The sequence below is a fragment of the Mus caroli genome, unplaced genomic scaffold (genome assembly GCF_978045245.1).
Source record: "Mus caroli unplaced genomic scaffold, Mus_caroli_1 scaffold_1, whole genome shotgun sequence".
Classification (NCBI taxonomy): Eukaryota; Metazoa; Chordata; class Mammalia; order Rodentia; family Muridae; genus Mus; species Mus caroli.
Genome location: NW_028227256.1, coordinates 178,232,264 through 178,252,555, shown reverse-complemented (window position 1 = coordinate 178,252,555; position 20,292 = coordinate 178,232,264). Strand labels below are relative to the sequence as shown.

The window sequence follows — 20,292 nt, the reverse complement described above, 5'->3', positions numbered from 1 at the left end:
GACAGGGGATGCTCCAGGACAGGGGATGCTCTAGGTCAGAGGATGCTCCAGGACAGGGGATGCTCTAGGTCAGGGGATGCTCCAGGGCAGGGGATGCTCCAGGACAGGGGATGCTCCAGGACAGGGGATGCTCCAGGGCAGGGGATGCTCCAGGACAGGGGATGCTCTAGGTCAGAGGATGCTCCAGGACAGGGGATGCTCCAGGGCAGGGGATGCTCCTGGGCAGGGGATGCTCCTGGGCAGGGGATGCTCCAGGTCAGGGGATGCTCCAGGTCAGGGGATGCTCCAGGTCAGGGATGCTCCAGGTCAGGGGATGCTCCAGGGCAAGGGATGCTCCAGGGCAGGGGATGCTCCAGGGCAGGGGATGCTCTGGGTCAGAGGATGCTCCAGGACAGGGGATGCTCCAGGGCAGGGGATGCTCCAGGGCAGGGGATGCTCCAGGTCAGGGGATGCTCCAGGTCAGGGGATGCTCCAGGACAGGGGATGCTCCAGGGCAGGGGATGCTCCAGGGCAGGGATGCTCCAGGGCAGGGGATGCTCCAGGGCAGGGGATGCTCCAGGTCAGGGGATGCTCCAGGTCGGGGATGCTCCTGGGCAGGGGATGTTGCTGGTTAGGGGATGCTCAAGGTCAGGGGATGCTCCAGGTCAGGGGATGCTCTAGGTCAGAGGATGCTCCAGGACAGGGGATGCTCCTGGACAGGGGATGTTGCTGGTTAGGGGATTCTCCTGGGCAAGGGATGTTGCTGGTTAGGGGATGCTCCTGGGCAAGGGATGTTGCTGGTTAGGGGATGCTCCTGGGCAGGGGATGTTGCTGGTTAGGGGATGCTCCTGGGCAGGGGATGTTGCTGGTTAGGGGGTGTTCCTGGTTAGGGGATGCTCCAGGTCAGGGGATGCTCCAGGTCGGGGATGTTCCTGGGCAGGGGATGTTGCTGGTTAGGGGGTGCTCCTGGGCAGGGGATGTTGCTGGTTAGGGGGTGTTCCTGGGCAGGGGATGTTGCTGGTTAGGGGATGCTCCAGGTCAGGGGATGCTCCAGGTCGGGGATGCTCCTGGGTAGGGGATGTTTCTGGTTAGGGGGTGCTCCTGGGCAGGGGATGTTGCTGGTTAGGGGATGCTCCTGGGCAGGGGATGTTGCTGGTTAGGGGGTGTTCCTGGGCAGGGGATGTTGCTGGTTAGGGGATGCTCCTGGGCAGGGGATGTTGCTGGTTAGGGCGTGCTCCTGTACAGGGGATGTTGCTGGTTAGGGGGTGCTCCTGGGCAGGGGATGTTGCTGGTTAGGGGGTGCTCCTGGGCAGGGGATGTTGCTGGTTAGGTGGTGCTCCTGGACAGGGGATGTTGCTGGTTAGGGGGTGCTCCTGGGCAGGGGATGTTGCTGGTTAGGGGGTGCTCCTGGGCAGGGGATGTTGCTGGTTAGGGGGTGTTCTTCGAAGCTCTGGGTTCTTAGTGGTGCTTGGTGTCCTTTCCAGGACCCCTGTGATTTTCTGCCAGGTGTCTGTATGTCACCTGTCTTCTTACTTGCTTGGCTGTTACAGCCCCTTCTCTGTAGCCAGGAAGATGCATGCCATTGCGAGACATCTTTGTAAAGCTGAGTATCAACAGGTGCTTGTGACTTTTTTTTTTTTTTTTAATTTTCTAAAAGGAGTATTTGTTTTGGGAAAAAAAAAAAAGAGAAAGAAAAGAAGCCTCAGCCGTCCTTCCACGGTAAAGGCAGTTTCCCCGCTTTGTTTAATACATGCCTGTCCCTGTCCACATGCATAAATATTTAAAAATAATCTCCTCGCACAGTATGTGGTCTATTTTTGTAATCTCGCTTTAAAGGACTTTCCCATCTCTCTGTGTAGCCACGATCAGACTTCTCCAAGCTGCATAAAACTTCGACATATGGAGGAAACCAAGCTTTAGTCTTCGTGAAACAGACCCCACGAACTTAGCAGTTAAAGTAATTTTAAAAAAGGGTCTGGGAAGATAGCACCTGGGTAGGATGCTTATTGCACAAGCGTGAGGATCGGTTTTGTTTCCTCAACCTCACACTCACAGAAAAGCCATGTGCAGCCGCACACCTCTCCAATCTCCGTGCTGGGCAAAGACAGGTGGATGCTCGGGACTACTGGTTCACCCGTCTGGCTGAAATGGTAAACTCTAGATTCAATGAGAGGTCCTGCATCAAAAAAAAGATCGTGAGCAACAGAGGGAGACACTCAGTCAACCTCCTGCCACACTTGGGGTCTCACAGCCCATCTGTGGGTTTGGATCTTGGCATTCCAGTGCCTGACTCTGTCCTCTGTAACACTTCATTCTGTGGCTCTCTCTCTCTCTCTCTCTCTCTCTCTCTCTCTCTCTGTTACCCTGTGAGACTCTTGATAGCCAGGATGCTGGCCTTCTGAAACAGCATCCATAGTTTTGCCCTTTTCTTGGTCCCCAGAAGATGCTATATAAATGTTAGCTGAATCCACATGGGGGCTGGCATAAGCTGAGCCTGGGTTTTAGGCAAAGGCAGTTCTCGTTTGGGCAGCGGTAAGCCACCAACTGTTGTCTCTCACATCTCTGTTGGCTGCAAGTCAGAGAACAACGAGCTACAGTGGCTGTGAGCTCAGGAAGACCCCTTCTTGTTTCTGTTCATAGACAGGAGGCCCAGAGGGTCCTGGGGGCTTGTGTGGGACTCTCTGTCCCCTGTGAGGTCCTACATCCATCATGGGCAGCAATATGAGCACCTCAGCAAAACCTGGTCATCTCCTAAAGGCCTGAGTGCTGATAATATCATCAGATTGGAGACCAAGCTCACAACGCAAACCTGGGGACAAGAACACAAGCATTCATCACTGGGAAGCAACTTCACACCTGGGACTGCATCTTTCGGGTCCGGTGTTGAAGTCTGAGATGTTGAATTGAGTTCTGTTATGATCTGTCATGTGTCAGCTGTCCCCACAAGCCTCCATTGTGACCAGAGGAAAGGCCTCAGGGCACACTGTACTTTTATCCTGGAGTGTGTGACCACTATTTCAGACACCCAGAAGACAGCTCCTTCCAGCTTGCCTAGAGATCAGCCAAACCTAACCTTGAACTCCCGTAGTGTCTGACAACGCTGGCTTGCAAATGCTCCCTCTTAGGTGGTGGGGACCCAGGGCCCCTGCTCCTTCTAGAGTTGATAAGCAAATTAATACTTAATAGGCATTTCATAATGTTACTTATCAGGCAATTGAATGGATCTCAGCCACCAGCCCACATATCTCAGTCTAACCCTGCTGTCAAGGACTATTGTTAAGGAAAAAGGCAGGCCTAGGCTCCATTTTCAGCATCTCTAGTGCTCATGGGAGAACTGGACTTCATCAGCATCCTTCATGTCCTTGGCCACAGAAAGGCTCCTGGCAGCTGCCAGCCTGGGTAAGGCCCCTCTCTGCTTTTAATCTCACTGCTTCTCCATCCGTGGAAATGTCATCTGGCCAGGTTATAAATTCTTAGGCGATGGAAGCTGCCTCCTCCTTTTCGGCAAATGTCACCGCTGATGCATCCCCCACTCTTTCACCTACCTGACTGTCCTCAGTGAGAGACATGCTGGATAGGGATGAGAGCAGAGCTGGGTGCTTTGGGGCCTTCACACTGCTTTACCCCTCCTGCTCATGCCCTGAGCCCTCTCCCCACTGTGTCCTGTGGCACTGGAGCCCAGGATCTGTGAGGAGCAAGACTCAGTGCTAGAGGACTAAGACACTCTGTGTGGTTAAACTTCTGCCCATGCCTAATATCCCAGAGAGACCCTCAGGGAGACCTCAGGTGTGTGGCTTTGCTCAGCAGCTCCTCAGCTCCCCACGGTCCCTCCAGGTCCAGAGATGGAGCAGGAAGGGAGGTTGACGGTAGAGATTTGCTAAGCTCAGAGCAGCTGATGCAATGCCCGATGCCATTAAAATTAATGACCAGTTCCAGCTGACTTGGCCTCCTCCAGCGGGACAATCACCCTTAAGTCAAGGTGGAGGCATTGAGAAGGGTGAGGTGGGGGCCGGTCTCATCTCCACAGTCCTTGTCCTCAGAAGGAAGGGCAGTAGGAGGAGAGCTCCAGTAGGCATACTGCAATGAGTGGTGTGGTATTTTTATGAGGTCATCAGTGCTCTTGTTGCAAAACTGAAAGCTAACCATAGGCTCTTCCTACCCCTGGTCCAGGTTGTAGGTATCAGACACATTGGTGATTTTGTTCTGAAGAACTTTGATGATGTCGAGATGATGATGTAAGGCCTACCCATGCTTTCCTCACTATACACACACTGACTTTCTTTCTTTCTTTCTTTCTTTCTTTCTTTCTTTCTTTCTTTCTTTCTTTCTTTTTTTTTTTTTTTTTTTTTTTGGTTTATTTTGAGACAGGGTTTCTCTGTGTAGCCCTGGCTGTCCTGGAACTCACATTGTAGACCAGGCTGACCTCAAACTCAGAAATCCGCCTGCCTCTGCCTCCCAGGTGCTGGGATTAAAGGCGTGTGCCACCACCACCGCCTGGCACACACTGACTTTCTATGACATGGTCTTGAAAATTCCTTGCTAGCCAGGATGCAAAGCCATGGACCCAGGGTGTGATGCAAAGCCGTGGACCCAGGCTGGTTCTATGAAGTGCTCCTCCGGTGAATGAAATGACTCAGTGCAGTTCTCCGTAGAAGACACAGCTGTTCTCTAGGCTGCTGCTGGTCTTGGGATCCAGGGTCTTGATCATGCTAAGCGGGCATTCCACTATAAACCCACATGCCAATCCCAGTCAGGTCCTCCAGGTCTGCCTCTGCCCTGTCAAACACAGCTTTCTTTTCAGATTGTGCTCCAGGGTGACTGTCCTGAGAAGCTAACAGGCTATGGCCAGAAAGGGAGAGACTGTTAGCTTCTAAGGCTACCCTGAACATTGTCCCTAGGGTTTTATTCAGAAATGCTGTCTCCTGTAAATTCTCTTTCCTTTGGGCTTCCCTTGATGACTGGCTAACACAGTCTCTCTTTACCTCATTCTGCCCTGAGCATCAGGCTATTGTTCTCAGTGGGGCTTATTTCTCGTGCATGCATGCGTGTGTGTGTGTGTGTGTGTGTGTGTGTGTGTCTTAAACTTCCAAATGACTATACAGCAGGGTCAGGGCTCCCTTACCACCTTCTTTCTATCCCTGAGAGCTTATTTTCAGAGTCAGGCCTGGAACATGGGTGGCCATGCCCAACCAAGTGGTGGAAGTATTTAACTGTATCTTTTATGGAACTGCATTAGTCATTCATTACCACCAATACAATGTAACGACTGCAGAACCAGCTGTGGGGCACATCTGGGGTCAGGCCTGATTTACAGCCTAGCACCTAGGAGTGAGTTTTACTGCAGGACAGGACAGCAGCTTCACTGAAGGGCAGAGGACGGTCCTGCCTTCTCTAAGCTCCAAGAGTCAGCAAGTGCTCTCCCAACCCAAACCCAGCGACTTCTCCAGCTCCCACGAGATGCACATGAGAAGCCGAATCCTTTTCCAGCTCCCAGGTTCTATTCTTGTAAGCATTGCCACCCCCTCTTCTAGAGGGGTGACTGCGTGGCTCACTTCTGCCTCTTCTCAATCCTGACAGAAGTGGGGGAGGGGATGGAAGGCAAATTCTGGGAACTCTGTCCAGAGAGTCCTTTGGGGACTTCCACGGGTTGCAAGAGGGGAGCAGAGGGTTATTCCTCTTCCCATTGCCTGACTCAGACCTGCATCCCGAGTTCCTTGGGGGAGGAAGCCACAGACACCTCATCAGGTGGAACAGTAGCCAGAGGGATTGTGTGGCATGGCATGTATTTGTTGTGACTCTGTGGGAAGGCCTTCCTCAGGTTGCTCCCACCCGCCCATCTCTGTCACAGCCATGGTAGGATGTGTGGAACACACGCCCAGGCCTATACTCCAGGTGCTATGTAGCACAAACTTCAGTGCTTGGTGGTAGTGGGTTATCATATTGCTCTGCCAGTTGATGTGGTCACCTCTGGAAGCAGCATGGCCAGGGCCTGGGCCCTGGAGCAGCATTGACCTGCATCGTATTAAAAAGGCCAGGACCGTGGGCACTTGAGTTATTGATAAGCTTGAGTTCTCTATGTGTGTGTCTCTGTCTGTCTGTCTGTCTGTCTGTCTCTGAGCCTCTCGATCTCTCTACCTTTCTCTCATGCTTGTGCATATGGAGGCCAAAGGAAAAGGACAGGCACCCTGCATGTTCTTCACACTAAACCTGAGGCTCAGTGTTCTAGGCTGGCTGGCCAGGAAGCACCTGGCCACCTTGTCTTTATCCCTGTCACCCCAACCCCACAACTCTGGAATTGTGTCTGCTAGGGATCTAGGGATTCCAGCTTGGGTCCTCTCGCTTGTGGGCAAGAGGTGCTCTTCTCTCAGCCATCTCCACCGTCTGGTTGGACAGTTGTCTGACGTTGTGTCTGGGAGGCAAATCTCTGCACCCCGAAGACGGAGTGCTCTCAAGCTTAGCAGTACATCTGCATCACCTGGGGGAATGTTTGTTTCCTGTTTATTTTTGGTGTCGAGGATGGAACCCAGGTCTTCATTCACATCCTAGCCTCTGTCTCGTGCTTTTAAGCAAGCAGTACCCCAGGGTCATCCCTGCACTTTCAGTGAGAGATTGAGGCAGAGCTTGGTGGCCTGGGCTATAGAACATACCCTGTAGGGGACAAATTCCTACTTTAGAGGTTTCCTTGGCAGGAAGAAAGAAGGGAGGCCACAGTTACAGAGGTAGAGGGTCAACAATGGACGAAGGTGGAGTGATTCACAGCTATATGATTATATTATATAATATTATGATTATATTCCGCCTAACATGGTAGCACACACCTGTAATTCCAGCACTTGTGAGGCAGACACGGGGAGGGGGTCAGGGTAGGCCTGGCTACATGAGGCTAGCTAAAAAAAAAATTAGTCTTCTCTATTTTGTGTGTGTTGGGGAGTTAGTTGCATCCATCCAGATACATGCTTGCAAGACTGTGTGCTTACGGAGAGGCCAGCCACGAAGGCTGGCGGCCTGAGTTGGATCTCTGGATTTTACTTGGTAGAAGAGAATCGATTTCTCGCACACTGTCCTTTGATGTCTATACGCATGCAGAGGCACGTGTTTCTCCCTCTAATAAATAAATAAATAATGCAAAAAGAAAAGGCAGCGTAGGTAGAGAGAGGGTAGCGTGTGCTCAGCACACTCTAATGGCATCTGTGTTACTCTCGCCTTAATATTTCTCCCCCACACATCCGGTTCTTCTCCCACCATCTCTTTACATCTGCAGGGCTCTCTTGTATAACGCTGTCAGCCTGTGTTCCTCTCTCTCCTCTTCCCTACACACTATGCTTCAACAGCAGCAAAGGACGGTGCCATGTGCCCTGTACTAAAGTCCCCTGTGTCCTTGTCACTTCTCAGGGGTTGCAGGGTAACAGAAAGGCACGCTCTTCTTTGCTGCTCAAACCCCACAGCCCTGCCGAGAGCAACTCTTAATTTTCCTTTCCCATCACATACATTTCTTTCCTGCTGAAAGCTCCCTGGGGCTCTGCTTTCTGCAGGTTGGGCAGAGCCATGCCCCAGTGTTTGGAAGCCTTCACTATGGTCCGCTAGTCCTCACCTTCACCCCATCCGCTTACCCGTGTCACCCAGCTCCAACGCTGTCTAAGTTCATACCCCTCCCCTACCGGGTAAAGTGGGTCTCCGGTCCCAGGTCATTCCTCATCCCTTCTGCAACTCTGCCAAGCTGTTAACCTTCCCGGTGGACTGTGAGTCTCCGTAGCACAACAGGCACCAAGGGCAAGGCTGAGTTAGTGCCTGAGGCAACTTACATGGACTTGCAAGGGAGTAATCCCCCTGCCTCATGCACCCAGAAAGGAGAGCCCTCAGCCACTGTGTGTAGACTGTCCTTTCTGTGAGGACAAGAGTTTGGTCCTGCAGTTACGATAGTACTGCCATGCGCTGTGCTGGTGTGGTCAAGGCCAGCTTCCTGGTTGACACACTCTAGTGACTTTCTTTATTCCTTGGGATGGAGCAGGGGAACTTGTTTGACAGTGCAGATTCCTGGGCACTTCAGGCGTTCCAGGCTGTTGGGGAACCTGGTCACTGTGTCTGTAACAAGTGCTGCTGCTACTGGTGTAAGGTCTGAAGAGACTCAAGGGAGGGTTGCTCCTTTAATCACTGCAAACTACCTGCAGTGATTAAATCACTGCACCTGTGTGAGGTACCGAGCCTTACTAGTGGTCTGAGAGGAGAAGAGGTGAGGGGGTGGGGCCTTCACTAGGGTGGCAGGTCAGATGAGGGGGAGGGCAGGGGTAAGATATCAGCAGCAGGACTCCCAGGGCAGGCCAGAGTAAGGCCTGTAGCCCGAGAGTCGGAGCCATCAAGCTCCGGCTGATGGGAAATGGGGCTGCAGACCAAGTTCAGTGAATGGACAACCTCAGTGTCCTCAAGGGCAGGAACTGAGAGAATTGGGGTCGTGAGAATGGTCACCCGTCTATGGCTCAACTTCCCAAAAGTCTCGATTTAGATCCTGGTCTGCCTTCGACAAGGTCATTGGCCTCTGGGGCCAGTGTGGGCTCAGTTGTGATTGTGAGCCTGGACAACAGTCTTACTTTCTGAGTCTTTATGTAAGCCGGGATGGAAGGCTGAGGACCGGCCCCCAAACCTGTGAGTGTGTGAACTTAGCCCATGACAGGGAGTCTGAGAAACCGTGAAGCAGAGGATCATGAGAGATGAGATTATCCAAGTGTGTCCTCACATAAGGCAGGCACGAGGGCCAGGGTTCAGGGATGGTAGAACAGCAGGTCAAGAATTGGGTTCTATGCTTCTGGCTCTTGCCATGGAGCAAGGGGCTGTGAGCCAAGACCACAGGCAGCCTCTAGAAGCTGGGGCAACAGGAAATGGTTTCCTTATACTAGTCTAATAGCCCCATTCAGACTGCCCTGACCTCCAAAGCAGAGGAAGGATGTGTTTATGTGGTGGAGGCCATTAAGCTGTGGTACTTAAAGGGGTAAGACTGTAGAAGTTATGTCCTGATTCTTGGTTCTAGCCTCATGCTCCCAGAAGTAAGACTCAGACTCAAAATATATTTTCAAATACCTTGGTCATATAGCTAGACTTTCCTCTGACTAGACCATAACGTAACTTAATCCATTTACTCTAATCTACATCCTGCCCCATGGCTGGTTACCTGGGCTCCGGCACCATGCATCTGTACTTGTCACATCTTCCCTGGAGAGTCTCCTGTGCCTTGCTCTACTCCAGAACTCTTTCTGCCTCCTGGATGTCCCACCTTCTAGTCTACCCTTATCCTATAGGCCATAGGTTTTTTAATTGACAGGTGATGCATCCATACAATACAAAAGATATTATTGATACAGAAGACACTGGTGGGAAGGAAGGGAAGGGAAGGGGAGGGAAGAGGAGGGGAGAGGAGGGAAGGGAAAGTGATTGGGGAAAGGGAAAAGAAGGGATCACCTCTCAGATGGCTCTTCCTTCTACACCCCTCCCCTGGGGTTGAAGTGGTTGTGGGAACATCAGGGATGCTGAAACTGTCCTGGCTGTAGTCTTGCACTCCATAGGTCCAATAGTCTTGTCCCCTAGCAATCAGTACATAGGCTGAGATTACTTCCTGACTGTCCAGCTCTCTGGAATTCCCCCTCTGAGATTGGCCCCTGGGTCACTGTATGACTTCTGTTCTCCAGAAGCCATAGGCATGATGCTAGACCCTGGCAGCCCTGTGCCACATCTCCTCTGTGTGCTATCCTCCCTTTGGTGACATGCTGTGGCCGGGACCCGAGCAGGAGTGCTGCCCAAGAGATGAAGGACCTACCGGCTCCTCTCCCAGCACTGGTGGCCGAGCAATGGGGGTGGGCTGGGTCTTGCGCCTCCTCTGAAGCTATCCCTTCTGGCCTCCCCAGGTACATTCGTCTCGGCCTTCACTGTGCTGTGTGGGGCACGCACCGACCTCCCGGACAGGCATGTGTGCTGTGTCTTCTGGCTGAATATCGCTGCAGCCCTCATTCAGGTGCTCACGGCCATCGTTATGGTGGGCTGGATCATGAGCATCTTCTGGGGCATGGACATGGTCATCCTTGCCAGTGAGTAATTGTTGGTGTTTTCTGAGGGCACAGCGGGCTGGAGCCTGGCCAGGGTGCCAGAGCTGTGGAGGAACGTGGGAAGAACAGGAGGCCTACACTTGGTGCAGGACCCTCAAGACACTCATATTCTTGAAATAGCTCCTAAGGCCACACCCTAGTGCCATGGCCACGAGCTCCAGAGCATTTTCTCTACCATGCCAGTCCTGCAGGGTGGGTCCCCAAGGGGGAGGGGTCCTTTCCAGCTAAGATACCACTCACTGCCTTTGCCAAGGAAGCAGCCATCTCACTGAAACTGGGTAAGCCTCCTGGCCCATGGTTGTGTGTCTCCATCACAGTTTCTAGAGGAAGAGCAGGGCCATGAACTGTCTTCACCCACAGGCAGCTGTGTAACCATGTCTTACACATAGACCTGTGTGAGTCTTAACAGCGTTACACTACACTCTTTGGCTGCTTGGCGTCAAAGCCTTACACGTTCTCACTATCACTGAAGGTGTTCGTGATTCATCCATTGTTAATGCAAAATCAGCCTATGCACAGAAGTGTTTGGTGGAAGCATTTAAAGTTGCAAAATCAAATTTACCAGAGACAAATGATCATTTTTAAAAATAATCTGGCGGAATCTTACATCAGACGTCACCTGTCTTAACAGCTGTTTCCCCGTACCTCCATTCCTGGTCCTACCTCACTGACTGGAGGGCCTCAGTAACCAAGACCATGTCTCCTCAGCCACTTTGTTCTTTGTGCCCTGTCCCCATCTGCTGCTCCTCACTGGGTTCACAGGTTAAATTGCCAGTGTAGAGACAAGCTGTACCCAGGGAGGCAGGAGGAAAAGCCAAGATCTGGAGGCCATGGAATGATCCAGAATAGTCTAGAATGATCTAGGACTTACTTAGCTCCAGTAAGAGTTCCTTGGAAAATGTAGGAGCTTATGCATACACAGTGCTAGGACCAGGGTCAGAAAGACTCATCAAATTACCTCACCAGAAAAAAACTCAAGTGTCAGAGCCTGGTGGGATTCAGTGTGGGTGGCCAGGGCGCCAGACCTGACAGCAGGTCTTCTGGGAATTTAGAAAGGAAGTCAGTGGGTCAGTGGAGTGTCAGGATGTCCCATAGCTAAAGTTAAGCCAGGGGGAGGAGAAGCACCAGGCAGAAGTGACACACCCCTGTGTGCTGGGAAGAGCTGTCAGATTAAGGTGGACTGTACAGCTCCCTCACCTGATCTGATGACCCCTCTACTGGGGCTCACTCGAAGTGCTGGAGAGGGTCAGAACATTGTTTTTAGGAGAGACATACCACCATTTGTGCTGCCAGCCACCATGAGTCCCAAAGATAGCGCCAAGACTTCCCAGGAGCCACCGGGTCACTTCCTCAGGGACATGTGGGACGTCTGCAGGCGCCAGATCCCATTCCCAGCTAGAAGGCCTGGGAAGGCTGTAGCATCCTTACATTATTGGTTTGTCTGCTCCTCAGCCTGGCGTTGGGGTGAGCAGTGTTGGGACTTTAGTAAGAAGGCTAATCGGCTTTCTGTTACTATAACAAATGGCCGGGAGAAATCAACTTTCCAAGAAAAATGAGTTACATTACATTGAGTTTTAGAGGACTCAGTCCAGGCTGGGTTGGCCTCATTGTTCTGAATTGTGACCACACAGCATTTCATGACAGGACAAAAGCCACCCACTTCGTGCCTGGGAAGGGAAGGAAAGAAAAGATACAAGAGTCTCCATATCCCCTTAAAGGGAATGCCCTATGTAAGCTGAAGACTCACCATTAGGAGAACAAGCTTTTGTACCTGGGCCTTCATGGGACATTCCAGGTCTGCCACGGCAGTGAGGAATGTGCCTGACTGGGTCTCAATACGTGTGTTGGTGCCACATCTGATTCCTGCAGCTTCCTGATATCTAGAGGCTCTTTGACTTCCTGTGGATTACCACCCATTGAACCTATCACAGGCAGGACGATCATGTCAAAAAATGAGCTCAGAACCCCAAGTTACACATCTTAAACTTGAGATGTTAAGAGTTGAACCACTCTTAAGTCAGGAATCTTCTGCACCTGTCATTTGTCCCCTGTCATACCCAGGAACAAGGGGTCTAGACCAAAGCTGCTCCTGTTAGACCTAGGTAAGATAACATAAACGCCAAGATGTGCTCCTTCATTGCCGGTCTCCCGGGCTTCTGACTTGTCCAGAATGCTTTGGTCTGGTGTAGGAGTCACAAGATGAGCAGATGCCAGGGTCTCCAGCCCAGGCCTTCCTCCTTGTCCTCTCAGCTCCCTTGTGGGTTGGTCAGCCTCTTAGTATATGGGATGTATCCAGGGATTCTGTCTCAGCACCAAATTTTTCACCATTATTTTTGGAGACTGCAGAAGGATATTAGTCTCTGCCCCTTCTGCCAGATTCCCCCACCAATCTCAACAGCCACTGTCTTTTTCTCTTTTTCTAAAAATTGTTCTCACCCTCAAAAGATGAATGTACCACTCCCATGGGATGGGCTGGGGTTGCTCTGAGCAGCCATGTTTGAGGAGGTGTCTTGGAATAGATCCTTAGAAGGGGAGAGCTGCAACTGACTTTGTCCCAAGAACACCTGGGTAGAGGCTTACTCCCACTGCATAGCTGAACAAAAAATACAGGCTGGGTTTCACACAGCACCTTTGGGTGCTACCAGAAACACAGTATCAAATAAAAACTTCTGAGAAGATTCCGAGCCTTGGCTGGACATTAGAAGCTCCATCCATATTAATAATGAGCAGCAATGCTCATAGCAGCTTGTCATGGTCAACTGGTCAGTATTTGCCTGGCAGCTCTCTGACTGCTCTTTCTATTACGATATCCGTAGCAGACATTGGTAAACACTTGTGGCATTTGTCTCAGCATAAAGCTCTGGGCAGTCATTACCAATTGATCCTAGATTTCTGCAAAATGTTTTCTCTCCTTGGCTCTTTCCCAATGCATCAGGCTTTGTATGTGTGGGTCCAGTCCATAGGAAGGACTAACCATAAAGACTAGACAAAGCTGGACTGGGACCAAGGTCACTGGAGGATCTTTAGTTTGTCAGCTCCACCTGCCTTGGCTCTACTTGTCCCTCTTAAATGATTCAGAATGCACCCTGAGAGCATAGGCTGGGATCAGGGAGTAAAGAAAAATGGATAAAGACAGGAGGTGAGCAGGGGTGTGGGCGTGGCTGAAGGGGGCACTGGTCAGACAGTGGCAGGGACCTGGGAAACAGGCAGAGTTGGCTCCTGGCCATGTGACTCTTCACTGGGAAGGCTGACCACCCCTTGGCTGAAGCCCTGCCTCTGCAGTGTCTTTGGTAGAGCCCCTCCCCATTCTACACACCTGGTGCTTTGTCTTGTGTTCAGACTGTCTTCTCTCTCCTCTTCCTTCTGCTGCCTTGAATCTCTGCTGCTGCAGTCTCCCAAGGTGAGTCTGTTGGTAGATACACATAGATATCCCACCTTCTTCAGTGGTTAATTGTCGGTGGCACTTTTAGCTTTTCTGTGGAAAAGAGTACTTAGCAAACAGCTCCCTAACATCTGCACCATCTTTGATCACTCTCTTGTATTGCTCCTATGCCCCTAATGGGCACTGGATTATCAGCACCCAAGATTGACAGGCAGCCATACTACATAGAGAGAGACCCAGCTGGGGCTCCTGGTGTTCCCCCTCAGACCAAAGACACTGGATGGGATTGTCACAGATTAGTATACCCCGTTATCTTAGCTCTGTAATCTCACCCAATCAGATTAGCACCTTCTGTGCTGACATCAGTGCTCCAACTTTCCCCGGGAGGGACAGGGGTACAGCTGGAGGCGGAGCACTAGTGGATCTGTGTGAGGGCCTGGGTCTCATCTCTGATCCTGAAAAGCAAATATCTCATGATTAGCAATGATGCGCTGAAGACTCTGTGGGCGCCAGTCTCGTCCTGTCCCAGTTATCCAGCTGGCTGGACCTATGGCAGACAGTTGTTCCCCTCCTGGGCGGCCAATAGCCTTGCCTGTGAACAGTAGATCTTTGCTGCTTCCTGTACCAATAAGGTCCTCATAAAATAGGCAAGGTCTCATGAGTATATTCTGGTCTGGGGCCATGTTGGACAAATCCTAAATGGAATGTCTCCCTAACCACCTCTCCTCTCCTTTTTCCTCACAGGGTACAAGGATCAGGGTATCCCACAACAGCTGTGAGCCTACGGGACCTGCGGGGGAAGTCCAGGGTCCTGTGAGGGCCACGCCAGGTGGCTCCAGGCACAAGGACCTTCACATATTCTCTTCTGCCATTTCTCAGATTGGGGTAGAAAGGGAGTACTTACAAAACATTATTTATTTTGGGAAACACACCTGCTTTTCTTAGCAGGCTCCGAGGCTAACTTCTCTCCCTGCTCCAGAGTGCACGGGAGGAACAGGCCCAGAACATCAGACTGGGCTAGAGGCAGGATAGTGACAGTGCCAGGGATACTGGGCATGCTTATCCAACTATACACTGAATAGGCACCAAGACCTGTCAGGCTGGGCTGCTGTAGGTCCCATGCAGGTGATCAGTCACTCTCCTAGGCGTCAGGACTTCGCAGAACACTTCCTCTGGATCCTCACGCCCTGCTCGACCACATGGTTCCCTGTATTTGCTCGGTGGTCTCCCAAGGGCAGTGTCAGGGTGGGGGTTGCCAGTGTGGAAAGGCCAGGTGATAGCCCAGTGTGTAAAAAATTCTTGGGTTCCCCCAGGAGTCTGATAACACCCCAGTGTTCGAGTTGTTGGGTGTGACTTTGTGACTTGACTGGGGGTAGGGGGGAGGTGGCACCCACTCTACTTCTGGAATGTTACTGCTAGCATCTGGATGCTTATATGCAAAATGAACAGACCAAGTTATGAATGGCTGCAGACCAGCAGCCCTCTTGGATATATTTACTATGGTCTTTGGTCCCCTCTCCTTTTTTCCCCCCCTGACATGCACGTGTTTCTGAATCCAGATGGTTTGTTTTGAGGAAGATGATGGAATCCATTCGTTACTGTTTCTTGACATCCCAGTGGAGTCTGGGCTTCCCACCCACCGCCAAACACGTGGATATCACTAGAGAATCCTGTGAATAGTCAGATGCACTGGAACTCATGAAATGTAAATAGCCTTGCCCAAGCAAGTCCTGGGGGAGTTGGCTACTGGACTGCATTTGAACCGTGAGACCTGCAGAGTGACATCATCAGGTTGGGGACTTTGACCTGAAGTTCATGCGTGCTGCAAGAAGACGCATCGTGAGGCTGAAGTTGTTGGCGTGGCATGTGCCCCTTTAAGCAGCAAACCTGGGACTGATCAGTACAGAGCCAGATCCTTACTAGGCACAGAAAACATCAGGAAGTGGGAAGGTACCGATATGAAATTAAGAGAAAGGCCGACTCAAACTGATGGTGATGGGGTGGCTACTTACATCTCTCTCCATCTCATTCTAACGTAGGAAGAGCTAACATGTGGGACAGACCCAGGGCTCAGTTCCCGGTCATGCTGGCCTTGAGCCATCAGTGGGTCCCTCATCGTCTGCCTGAAACTCTGTCACAGTGTGGCCGGGGCTAAAGAAAGGAGCCGTCCACTTTCTGCCTTGGTGGATGGAGGCTCTTGAAAAGCAGCTCCTGTTTCTCTGGGGTTCCAAGACCCCACCCCACCCCACCCCACCAGCCTTCTTATTTGCAATCTTTAGAAGTCCCTGACATCATGAAGAGATGGAGACCCATGACGTACTCATTTCTGGCCCTGACTCTGGGCTGGCTCACCTGTCCTACCCTGTGTCTATCCATCAGTTTCTTCCAAGGCTGTGTGGGAACGAGTTGTACCTTTGGAACACCTGCCAAGGGGTCTAGTTCTTCCTGTGTTTCTTTTTGTTGCTCTGTTTGTTCTCAGCCCCTGTCTTGGGGTACGGGGCCAGGCTTGGTTCTCTCCACAGCAGATCACTGCTCCCAAGGAGGCCACCTCCGGTAGCAAAGCTGTACCAGAAAGGGGAATGATGGGTCAGTGTCCCCACATCTCCCACGATGTCCGCCCACAGCCCTTCATCCCACAGAGCTAGTGATGACAGGCCTGGCAAGAGCGGCCCCCACAGCGAGGGAGAAGTCTATTTCCCTGGCTTCGGCTGGGGGTGGCTACCGGGGGAGTTGGAAGGAGATGGTAATTTATATTGCTTGTTTAGTGACATGAACCAGACTCGAGTGGGACTTTCCTGAGTGACAAGTGTCACCATGAGTTCCAGTGTGGGATGGCTTAATACAGGGGCTTGTGAGCTTGGGAAGCTGTTTCCTCCCTAGCACCCCCTCACTCCAGGTGGATAGTGTGGGAAGGCTTTAGGAGCCCCCAGAACAGTGAGTCTGAGGGGTGCTACTAGCTCCAAGCATCAGCCCCCTGGGCCAGGCCTCATTAGCCCTCATTAGCATAACCATTCTCAGCCGATAGACAGTGGCTAATTCACTCCTCACAGTCCAAGCAGGCCATTGGTTCTAGGTGACCAGAGTTCATTTACTGAACACCAGCTATCTAGAAAGCAGGGCTTTGGACCCAGAAAGTGGCTTAGTGGCACTAGAGCTCCTTAGTGACAAAGCTGCCTGGGTGGCATAGCTCAGGGATGCTGTCCCAACCTTGGGAAATAATTCAGAAGACCGTTCCCTGGCTATGAGTGCCAGGGGCAGACATCATAGGCACACAGAGAACATCCACAGAGACTGTGGCACTGCCAGGATCTAATGTGGCATTGTTATCAGAGTGGCCATTCCTTCCACCAAACCAGGACCCTGGAGCAAGAGAGGACCAGGTAGCCTATTGTCCTAGCTCCATTTCTGTTGCTGTGGTAAAATACCCTGACCAAAAAGCAACATGCACTAGGAAAGAGGAAAGTTGGTTTATTTAGTTTATAATCTAGCCTATATACAGTCCATCGTAGGGGAGGAGTCATGATGGCAGGAACTAGAAGTGCCTAAGTCACTACATCCACAGGCAACAGCAGAGAGAAACAAATGCATCCATGCTGCCCATGCTCCCCCACCCCCCACCAGTTTCATGTACTCTTAAAAAGTCCAAGATCCAGCCCACAAAATGGTGCCACCCACCCACATTCAGGGTGGATCATCTTACTTCCATTAAACAAATAAGATAATCCTCCACAGGCCAATCTAATCTAAAATAATTCCTCTTTAAGACTTCCCTGGTGATTCTAGGTTTTGTTACGTTAAAACTATTCAACATTGTGTAGTGTATTTTAGGGACCATTGAGGACCCCAGACTGCGGCCAGGAAGCCCTATGAGATGACTCACCCTCCACCCTCAGACTGCCAAATCTTGCCTGGGTCAAGTCTCTGGCTGCCCTGGAGAGAAGCAAAGGAAGTGAGGAGGGCACGGTCTGCTCCCTGCCTCCATGGCCCTGACCTGTGTCTTGCCCTAGCGACCCGCCCCCAAAGGGGGCGTGGCCCAGGTGCCGCTCAGCTCAGTTCATCTGCGGTTCTGTGAGCAACATGTGGGGAGTTTTTGTTAAGCTTTCACAAGGAGACCAGAGGCTTCTCTCTGAGACACATACCTCTCAGAAGTCACAGGGAGGGATGATGAACGTCCTCAGAAGGATGAGAGCAGTATTTCTCCATGGCCCTCCTGGATCCTTGAGCTCACCCGCCCTCAAAACCATGCCCCCTGGCTTCTGCAGGTCCTGAATGGAAAATGGAAGCAGATGGCAGCTCAAGACAGAGTTGGTGCCCAGAGCTACCTGGCTCATGGGATCTAGGTCCTACACTCCCTCACAGGACCGAGGCTGCAAATTGTGGGGTGTAGGATGCTAGGGGCTGAGGAGCAGCAGGGAGAACTCAGCTATAGGAGACATAGGAAGCCAATTAGCCACATGGTTAGCACGTCCCCTAGACGGAAAAGGATTAAGATGTTCAAAAGAAAAGCCATCCACACATTAAACATCGGGTCTAAGGCCAGCATAGAGTAGGCTGAAATCCCAAGACCAGAAAAATTCCCCCAAAGGTCCAAGGGTCCTGAAGCAAGAAAGTGAGGTTGAATGAGTGTTCCTTTGACCTTAAGATTCAAAATGCAAGGCCTTAGTGATGGTAAATGACCTGCATGAAGAAAGCTGGGACTGTCTGTTCTGTGGTTGGAGAGGGCTTGGGCTTAGAGAACCAGCTGGCCACTGCGCCTCCTACTCCCGGGCAGAAGCGCGTCGGATGCAGAGCAAGGTTTCCCTCTAGTGGAAACGGAGCCAGGATACCATCTGCCAGCCCTGGGGTGTGAGGGAGGCTCTGCAGTTAGCAAGCGTTCTTTCAGTGCTAAAGTGCTCAGGTCCTGAGCTCAGATCAAAGATGCCCTCCAGGTCACATCCCTACAGTATCCAGCCACCACCAGTGACAGCAAGCTCGGGAAGACCTTTTCTTCACCTAGCAGGAGCTCTGTCTCCTGCTAGAGAGTTCTGTGCCCAGGTCGTAGAGGATGTGGAGGTCATCTTGAACAGTGGTATTGTGAAGAGGTCATCTAAGTGGTGGGCAAGGGACTCAGAGTCTTCCTCATCTTTCTTCCTGTTAGTTTCTGAGAGCTGAATGCTCACAGAGGCAGTGTATACTTCCACTCAGAGTATGACCCAGCCTCAATCCCACGATGCACCAGGACACAATGAATCCCAACCAGACTGGTCCTGTGCATCCTGCCAGAGTGACTACAGTCTTGTTACAGCAATGCCCCTCCATTTAACTATCTACAGTATAGAAATCAGGCCAGTCCGTCATTTCCCCCAACCTTGCCAAAGCCAAGGGTCTAGAGAGTCCAAGCCCAGTCAAGCACAGCCCCACTGGGAGAGCCCAGACTCTTCCTGGTAAAAACAAACACTAGTTCGGTATGCCACAACCCCCCAAGGGAGACTAAAGAAATGACTCCACTAAAGTTAAGTCTGGGACCCAGTGAGTCTAAGGAGTTACAGGAGCATTGGTGACCTTGGTAAGCAATGTCACTGAGAAGCCCCCACCCCAGTGTGGGGACAACTCAAAGCCACAAAACTGCTGTCCTCACCCTGGTCAGTCATCCCTCCTCAACTCCGTCCACTGTGCACACCGGTTGCCCTCTCCTGGGGTCTGTGGGATCAGAATTCCCACTGCATCCCCCTATCCAGAGCTACTGCAGCCCCCGGGCTCCGGATTGGTCTGCTGGTGTGGGGGAGGGGGCAGAGACCTCTTCCTGATGCTTTTCTGCGACTCTGGCAGGATTTTTATTTCTGAACGTGTACACTGCCTGCCCCAGCCCAGGAGCCAGCAAGGAGTAGAGGAGGAGGGAAGTTTTAAGCAGAGACAAACGACGTTGGGGCTTGTGAGAATCCCGCGGGCTCCTGTGGAGTAGTCTCGGGCCCTTCCGGGCTGGCTCCGTTGCACCGGGAGCTCTTTTGTTTTGGAAGATGATGGCAGCATCACTGTATTAGGAGCAGGCCGCGTTGTATTGTGGGTTACTGTTTTGGTGTTGCCATTGGCTTTTGTCTGTTAACTGCTGTACATTTTCTTGTTCTCTGACGATGTCTGGGGCTTACTTTTCTCACTCATTCTCACAGGGACTCCATATGCCCCAGTCCAAGCACGGGTCGGGGGTGGAGGGCGGGTGGGGGGTCGAGGGGCGGAGGCATTGCCAGCCCATTCTAAAGATTACAAGTGTTCTTGGAGACTACTTGGACTATCTCAGCCCTAGGAAAGATTCTAGACTTTCCTGGTTGAAACTGAAGCATGGGGCCCAGGTTTGACTTTTGCTTAACTTTCTCAGTGTCCCCAGGCTTGAGTCCCCACCCTTGTCTTGGGGTCCACAGAGCCCCGCAGGGGTAGCGTAGGGCTCCCGCTTCTCCAGCCTTCTGCCAGCTTTGAAGTCCTTCCTTCCAGCAATGCTACTGTACACGTGGTGAGGAATGCTCATGTACATATCTCCGTGTATATACGGAGTGTACATACATACATACATACATATCTTACATACACACAGTGTACATACACACATGCCCCGTGTTATAAAGATAACAGAGCATGGCATTTCTTTGGCATTCCAATTTTTTTTAACCCTTGGAAATATGGTTTTGGCAATCTTTTATTCTTCTTTTTCCTCTTTTCTATTTAATAAACATCCATGTGACCTTCCTGGTGGCTTCTTGAATTCCTGTGTCTTCCATTTCTATAATCAGATCTCCAGCTGCCCTGAGCGCTTTCGTCTCTCTCTCCCTACAACCTCACCTGCTGGTCTTTCCATTTGGATGGCCATCT

At 51.5% G+C, this 20,292-nt stretch overlaps 1 protein-coding gene across 2 annotated transcripts in view; it reads left to right on the top strand.

The window, feature by feature from the left end:
- Window positions 1-15,902, top strand: part of Stum (stum, mechanosensory transduction mediator homolog) — a 53,479-nt gene extending 37,577 nt beyond the window's left edge. The window contains exons 2-3 of one of the 2 annotated variants that reach the window (XM_029481012.1): window positions 9,873-10,052; window positions 15,012-15,902. In XM_029481012.1, coding sequence (XP_029336872.1) covers window positions 9,873-10,052; window positions 15,012-15,025 — 194 coding nt within the window. In that variant the 3' untranslated portion in view covers window positions 15,026-15,902. Of the gene's footprint in view, window positions 1-9,872; window positions 10,053-14,196 lie in introns of both variants that reach the window. The other variant, XM_029481010.1, reaches the window with a different exon arrangement.
- The last annotated feature ends 4,390 nt before the right edge of the window (window positions 15,903-20,292 follow it).